General features: G+C 35.5%; 1 protein-coding gene across 1 annotated transcript; it reads right to left on the minus strand.

The window, feature by feature from the left end:
• Positions 1-1,366: 1,366 nt before the first annotated feature.
• On the minus strand, positions 1,367-2,044 carry LOC141389228 (uncharacterized). The gene is made up of 2 exons (XM_073960461.1): positions 2,030-2,044; positions 1,367-1,963 (listed from the first exon to the last, which is right to left on the minus strand). The coding sequence occupies exons 1-2, from the start codon at positions 2,042-2,044 to the stop codon at positions 1,367-1,369; spliced, it is 612 nt and encodes a 203-aa protein (XP_073816562.1).
• Between the last annotated feature and the right edge of the window lie 6,709 nt (positions 2,045-8,753).

The following is an 8,753-nucleotide window of genomic DNA, read 5'->3' on the forward strand; positions in this document are numbered from 1 at the left end:
GCTGTATCAAAACGTGAATCTATTACTGTTACATACCGAGCGCAAATAAAAAGGCGTGTCTTTCGGTCGAAACGAATACTTATGTTCTCCTCTTTAAAATATATTAAAACCAGATTTCAGCCATTTCGGTGTGATAATGATGTTAAATCCTCAAAAATAGCGAAAATCAGCCGGTACCGTTCTATGGAAACGTGGACCTATACCTCCAATTCTTTGCAGTAATAATTACGACCCCAACCGAGACCAACAATCCAATATATAGCAATGTTAATTGACGTGCACCGACCATTATATGTGGGACACAAAGTTCTTTAAACTGTCGATTTATGGTGAAGGGTATAATAAAAGAGATTTTATATCTTAAATTTGGGGGATACCGTAATATGGAATTTATGTCAAAACATTGATTTATATTATGAAGTTTCTAGAGGGATGCCTAATTATGGGTGTATCAATACTGGATAGATAACTAAAGTTTACACGGAGAACCCAAACAACGGGCCAGCAACGCGGACCGGGTCAGCTAGTTCCATATAAAAATTAACAATCGGTGACGACCACAAATTGGGGGTTTGGCCAAGAAAATCGATTTCTGAACTAAATTTAAGAAAAGCTACGGGAGAACATATGAAATATGGTCATACTAAATAACCATACGTCAACAGCATATCGTCGGAGTCATGCTTATGTGTTCCATACGCCATTTTTGAATTTTTGGTCGGATTCCTCCTGTCTGCTCTAGTTTCCCATATATCCACTAATCGACGCGAAAAATTAAACTCTTTTCAGTTATAAAATTATTTGTTTAAAAACTTACAACTTTAAAAACACATTTCAAAAATCAGAACTTTAATTTTCCATATAGAAGTTTTTAATTTATTGCGGCAAAGATGGAAACATTTTTGTCACTTTGTTTCATATGGTGTACAATATTTCACATGTGTATGGCATAAGTGCGGATATGGAACAAATCGACAAAAATTCTAATTATTAAAAATTCCCTATAGCTTTTATATACCAATACACATTCCTCTATATTTTTGCAAATATGTTCTATATACTATTATTAATAATTCAAGTCAAAAGTATAAATATTTTCTTTAGTCAGCTCCACGCAGTTGTGACGCAAAACATTAAAATGCGATTATCTCAAAACGGACAAATGGTGTATGGAACACTTAAGCATGACACCGACGATATGTCAAATAACGATTTTCGAGATATGTATATGTACATCTTTATAATCCTGAAACTAAGCTGTGCAAAAATTGAGGGCTATGTTTCACGTTTTAACAAATGAAATTAGTGTTTATTGTATTTAAAACATTGATTTCGTAACAAAAAATTATCTATGAACAAAAAAAAATTAATGCTTCTTTCCGGGTGGCAAATAAGCGCTGGATGATGCAGATGCTACTGCTGAACCTTTTGCTTCATCTGACTGGAAACTATCCAATGCACCAACAACAGATTTAACAGGTGATACACCTTCATTTGTGACACTTGTGGAACCACCCAAATGATCGTATTCAGCCTGGACATGACGTTGAAAATGTTCAGCTTCTTCGTTGGTACGGTACTTGATGAAAGCGACTTCTGGTTTACTAGTGGTAGTTACAGGTTCTTGAACCAAAGTTTCAACAATCGGAGCATCAGATTTCTTTGACAGAACATAAATGGCAGTCTTTTCTTCGTTAACAGCAGGTATAACACGGACCTTGATTTTTTGTTGTTTTTCCACGGGTGCTTTGACGAAAACTATATTGTAGTTTTTGCGAGGCGTACCAATTGTTATATCACGATGCTGAACTTCCACTCCTTCCTCAACGGGACCGGAGAAAATATAGAAGCGTTTTGAAATCAAGGGCTGTACACTATAACTGCCCTCAGCGGGAGTGGCGCTGTGATTTGGATAATCATATCCTTTCGGAGCAGCAGAGGAAAAGGCAATAAAGCATAGTACCTGAAATTTGGTAAAAAACTTTACATTAAGAATCCTGTAAATGGTAATTGAATATTATTGCCTTACCAATAAACCGCGCATTTTGTTTTAATGTTTTGCTTTGCTGAAACAAGTTTGAAATTTGTTCAATGAATAGTTGATTCGAAATACAAATTATACATCAATATTTTCCTATTTATAGTAGCTCTAAATATGTTACTGGCAATAATAATTCTTTGAAGATATAATAAGACTACTATCATTAGTCTTAAATGTTTTTCAATTGCCCACATCAAAAGAGCCGGCATCATTTTTGAGTATTCATATTTAGCGGTTAGTACAAATTATGTTGCAGTCGCTTTAGCTGGAATTTCGTGAAACATAACTTACAAATTATATAATTAGAATTATGCAAAATTATTCACAATATCAATGAAATTGAGTGCACCATACTGCAATAGTGTAATTTTATACATAGCACTGTCATTTGATTAGTGCTGCATATATTAAATTCCGCTTAAATGATAAAACCGAGAAGTACCATCTTCAAATTTTGTTTAAGATTTGCAGACATATTACGATATGCAAAGCTTGGAATAAGATAGTATCCAGTTCGAAGATTGTTATGGTTTTATTAGCTTTCTGGAACTGCTCTCAGGATGTAAAGGCTTGCCCCTGAAAAAACTTGTACCGTCGTAATGGGGCAGCGAATACAAGTTGTTACAACAAAAATCAATCAAAGTCCTAATAAGACAACAATTAAATAAAACATTCATAGCTGAAGCATTCATTCATAGTTTGAACCTGGGTCCTCTCCAACAAACAGACAATGTTGTCGAGGTCTTAGCGTTCTAATCCACTGTCAATCTGTCAAAACTTCCGAACGGGAAGGCACACAAAAAAATTAATGAAGAAAAAATCTTCTTTATTTGAAAATTTTGCCTTTTTAGGCGAAGATCTTTTTTTTAGTATTAATTTTTTAATCGAGCTTTATGCTCTTATAATGTAAGTGAAAAAGGAAAGCCGACGATTCGAACCACTATGACATGCATGTTTCGCCTTCGGTAAAGGCTCTTCAGGTATATCGGATGTGAAGCGGCTTCGCTGTCCTCGAACTTTTCTTCTTTCAAATGCATTTTTTACAACAACAAAGAGGATTTTCCCATTTAGTTGTGCTTTCATGACAAACGCTTAGCGCTGCCTTTGAAAGTTATAAGTTTGGCTCGATTAAAAATTAATATTAAAAAATCTTCGATCGAAGACCAGAGACACTAGGCTGAATTGATAGTAAAAAGGCTTCAAAAATACATCACAACTGCAAATTCGCAATAATTTTAGTATATATACAAATTTCCAAACTCAGCCTTTGTCTAGCACCACATATAAATATGCCTGATGAGCTGAATTAAACTACCAGCGAAACGATCGTAGCATATTGGTTGGATGTGTGTGGATTTCGCTAGATATCACTTTTTCAATACAAAACCCCTTAGGTCATGATAGCTAAATTAATTCAATTAAATAAAACTCCTACAAATAAATGACCTTCGTCCTAATAAGACAAAAAATTAAATATAAAATTCATAGCATGAGCCCGGCTGCCCGGCTGAGGTTTAAACCTGGGTCCTCTACAACAAAAAGACAATGTTGTCGATGTATTAGCGTTCTAAGCCACTGCCAATCTATCAAAACTTCCGAACCGGAAGGCATTACAATTCCTGAAGGAAAAAAAAATCTTCGATTGTATATGTGTGTGTATTGAAGAAGGATTCTATGAAGACCAGAGACATTAGGATGACTTCATAGTAAAAAGGCTTCAAAAGTACTTTACAACTGCAAATTTGCAATAAGTTTAGTATATATACAAGTTTTCAAACTCAGCCTTTGTCTAGCACCACATATAAATATGCCTGATGAGCTGAATTAAATCACCAGTGAAACGATCGTAGCATATTGGTTGGATGCGTGTGGACTTTGCTAGATATCAATATTTCAATACAAAACCCCTTAGGTCGTGACAGCTCAATTAATTCAATTTAAAAAAAATCGAGTACCCTGAGCAGTGGACCGATATAGCCTGACCTATGTCGCACACAAATAATACGATTCGCAAAGTACACACATCTATACAAATAAAAATCAAATGTCGTCCGTTGGTAATGGCATCAGTTGAGACCGATTGAGGCTGGACCGATTTGGATAATTCTTTTTTGAAATGTTCGTCATAACCCAACTTAGGTCTTTATGCAAAGAAAATTTGACCACGACCACTTTTACGGTCACACTTTTAATTTTTAATCTCTTCTACAAAACTACTGAACTGTTTTTCCAATATTTTTCAGGGAATGTACATCAATGGCTCCCGGTGAAATTAGGCTACATATTTTGTTGATTTTTTTTAAATACTCTCTTATGGCTATAGTACACCACATTTTTTTTCACGTGTATGTTGTCACTTAGCGTATGCTAATATACAGACCAGCTGATGTAATACATTCGAAAAACATATGGTGTAATATAGCCAATATATATAAAAGACTGTTCCAGTACTGCAAGAATATACAATTTTTTACTACGATAAAATTTTTTCCTTTATGTTATCGAAAAAATAGTAAAAATTGCAACAGAGCAAATGTGTGTATGTTAGTATGTGCCGTATAGAATCAAAAACGGCTGAACCGAATTTCTTGAAAATTTCAGGGAACAACATTGGCGAGAATAGGCTATATATTTTGTTGAATTTTCGAGGGGGAGGTGTACTTCTCCTATGCCTAACTTCTTTTATACCCTCAGCCTTTAGGCTACACTTTGAAACGACCAAAAATGTGCCTCATCGAAATAATGGTTTAAGACCCCAATTATGTTTGTACGATATCCGTTTCAGACAATTTTGCTTCGATCTAGAAATGTCCGTCCATCTGTCTGTCTGGCTGGCTGCTGCGCATGATAACTCTCGAACGGATCAATCAATTCGGTTCAAATTTTGGGTGTCGAAATATTTTGTCCAGATTTTAAGTTTAAGTTCGAAGATGGGCCATATTGGTCCACTTCTTCAGGTACCTCCCCAACAAAAGTTCAAAAATGTTCGGAAAAATTGGGGAGGCGGGAACCTCCCCTCTGCGATATTTTTAAAAAATTCTATATTTGCAAAAATTAAGCATGTATCGGCTTAAAAAATTTACGGATTTATCTACAATCTATAGGGCCTAAAGACCCGACTACGGTTGTTTGTTTTCAAATAAGTTATATCTAAAATACTACTGAACCGATTTCCATCAAATTTACAGCAAAATCTCAATGTTTACCGTTGTTATGTATTTTTTATGAATTTCGGAGGAGGTAGGGTAACTTCCCTACGCCTTCCTTTTAAACACAATATGTATAAGGCAAACATATGATCATATCGATTTCAGCATAAAGAGGCAATGGGGTTGTGTGTACCCTAGGTAAATATTTAGAGCCAAAATACCGGACCACGCCCACTTTTTTAAAAATTTGTTATATCTTGAAAACTACTTAAGCTAATTTTATGAAATTTTCAGAAAATGTTCAGGAATGTCCCATGGTCCAAAATGCTACATATTTGTAAACAAATTTCGTGGGCGTATTGTTTTATAATCGCTATATTTAAGTGCATCGACTTTCAAATTATTTTTCGAGACAACGGTGGTTGCGCCCCCGATCAAGAAAAACGAAATATTTAGAAACATTCTTTAAATGGTGAGATTCAGCTGTCCATCAGCCATGAAAAACTAAAACATATACATAAGTCCTAATAAGCGGGAGAATTCAACTTAACGATTTTGTTTTTAACTTTTATGAATAAATCGCTTTAGGGTCATGGACGATAATAAATCCTAAACAGCATCAATGGGCGAAAAAACCCGCAAAGTCTGTAAGAGAAAATAAGGTTGATAAATTTAAAATCCTTCTCGGTTTTACAATAGACCCAAGAAGAGAGGTAGAAAATACCTATTTTGAATTTTGTCATTACGACGGGCCAGCAACGCGGACCGGGGTCTGCTAGTTAGTTACTAGTTTGAATTTTGTGGGATAGGCAACCGAAGGAGTGGACCTACATATATGGTCCATCTTCGAGCTTACACTAAGATTGAACAAAATATTACGAATGAATATTTTTTAATCAAATCGGTAGATCCGTTCGAGAGTTGTCGTGAGCTCCAGCCACTAAACATGATGACCGTAGTGGTTTTTACAGGCACCAGGCTGTTTGCTCACGGAGTATGGAGTAGAAAAACTTGTACGAGTACTCTCGTAATGTTGGCAGCGAATACATATTGTTGTAACAAATCGTTTACTACCTTAGATTTATTGTAGTGAAAAGTTTAGGGGAGGTACCCGAAAGAATGGTCCGATATGGCCCATCTTCGAACTTAAACTAAGTTTGGACAAAATATTACAAAAGCCAAATTTTGGACCGAATCGGCTGATTTGTTCGAGAGTTATCATGATGTCCAGCCACTACACATGGTTTATTTTACAGCTTTAGGCAATTTTGTCTGGAAGTATGGACTTGCCCTGCAAAAAAACTTACATCGTCGTAATGAGGGCAGCGAATACAAGTTTTTGCAACAAAAATCGAAGCGGTCCGAGACAAGAAGTGAACCTATGGACTATATTCGAACCTGATCTATGTCTAGTGGAAATATTGCGATGTTCAATTAATGAAATAAATTGGTTACTGTTTACTTCCTTCGAGAGTTGTCGGGTGCTCCATTTTATTAAATAGTTTTGAACTTCTGTGGGGTTGTTGCCTGAAGGAGTGGACCAACATGGCTCATCTTCGAACCTTAACTAAGTTTGGACCAAATATTACGAAGACTAAATTTCGTACTAAATCGGCTGATCCGTTCGAGAGTTATCGTGCTCCTGCCAGCCAGACTTATAAACAGACGGACGGACATTTCTCAGTCGTCCTTGACTAAAAATCATGAAAGTTAAAAATGTTGTGTAGTAATATATTTTAATTATTTTGTGTGCTCATATGAAATGCAAAGTTTCGATACAATTTTTTTTTTTATTTTCTCTGAAAATTTTCAGTCGAGATGGTAAAATTTATATGTATATCACTGTAAAGATACATATGTATTCACTCTTTCAAAATCAAACCACTCCACTAAGATATGACGGTTAATTCGGGACCTTTAGAAAATAGTTGTACAAAAATTTTAATTTTTTCATATATTGACACCTGTATTCAGTAGGTCGTATCTCTGATATGTGTGAGTTTCGTGACCACTGAGAACATCAAATGCCAAATTACGCCTAGTACGGTTAAAAATTGTAGCTTAAATCCTTAAAATACCGAATATCGGTAGGTACCGTTATATGGGGGCTATACCAAAACATGGACCTATGTTGACGATTTTTGATGGAGAAGTTTTGCTACTACTGAGAACCTCAACTGTCAAATTACAGGTAGTACGGTTTAAAATTGTAGCTAAAATCCTCAAAATACCGAAAATCGGAAGGTAGCGTTATATGGGGCTATACTAAAAAATGGACCTGTGTTGGCGGTTTTTGGTGAAGTTGTTTTGTGGCCACTGTGAACCTTAAATATTAAATTACAGGTGTTTGGTCAAAAAATGTAGCTAACATCTTCGAACTTGTCCTGACTATGGAGAGAACACATTCGGTTGCAGAAATATAGCGCTCTAGCTAAATTATTTTGGACGCTAGAGTGATTACAACAGACGGACATGGCTATATCGACTCAGAATTTTATCCTGATCAAGAATATATGTATATACTTTATAGGGTCGGAAATGTATATTGCAATGCGTTACAAACAGAAGAACAAACTTAATATACCCTCCATACTACGGTGGAGGGTATAAAAACCAAAAGCATTTAAAAATAGGTTTAGGTGATTTTTACCGACTTGACCAAAGAACAAGTAAGAAAGCACTAGGCAGCTGTGCTGACGGAAATATACCCTCAGTTTTTATATAAGATATATTGAATTTTTATCAGTATTTTGCTTCAAAATTTGTGGAATCTGTAGGTACCGCAATGTGGGGCTCAGACTGGTTTTAACTCAAAGGGAACGGATCGATGTCGGATTTTTCTATGCGACACCCCCCTAAAGTGTTTAGTTTTGATAGATTTTAGGATTGCCAAAGTTTGAGCACAATCGGAATATGTCTACACATGTCACTGGGGCCTTGAAGTTTCCATAGTAATTTGTATGGGGCCAAAGGCGAATTTTCACGAAATCGCTCTACAGACCGCATCGAAGAAAAATTTTACCAGTTCATTTCTGTGGCTAAAGAAGTAATCCTACAAAAAATTCTGAAAATCGGCTGGATTTTAATATAAGTTTATATTATAGGGCACCAATTGACAAAATATACCATTGGAGCTATATCAAAATATGTCTTCCAGTATTAAAGATACACTAAAAACATTATCAATTTGAACACAAATATTTTGGTCCACTTAACCCGCTAAATATTATCTGATCATCATATTAAATTGCAACCTTCTTCTTTGTCGTAAACCCAAACTTTACTTAAAATGTTCAGGCTATCCGATTATTATTGCTTCAAAATCGGACAAAAATTTAATTTTTGGCCCATTTTACCACCTAAATATTTTATTATCATCACCAAAACATAATCGTTTCTATCCTGGTCAGAACGCGACCTTAATACAAAATTTCCATACATAATTGCGGCCTGTAGTAATGGACGGACGGACACACATTTCAAAATCTCATCATCTTGTATGGATATGAATTTTAGTATACTACATGGGGGTCTACGACCAATATTTCGCGGCGTCACATGAA

Source organism: Musca autumnalis, unplaced genomic scaffold (genome assembly GCF_047663935.1).
Source record: "Musca autumnalis isolate F117 unplaced genomic scaffold, ASM4766393v1 scaffold_1, whole genome shotgun sequence".
Lineage (NCBI taxonomy): Eukaryota > Metazoa > Arthropoda > Insecta > Diptera > Muscidae > Musca > Musca autumnalis.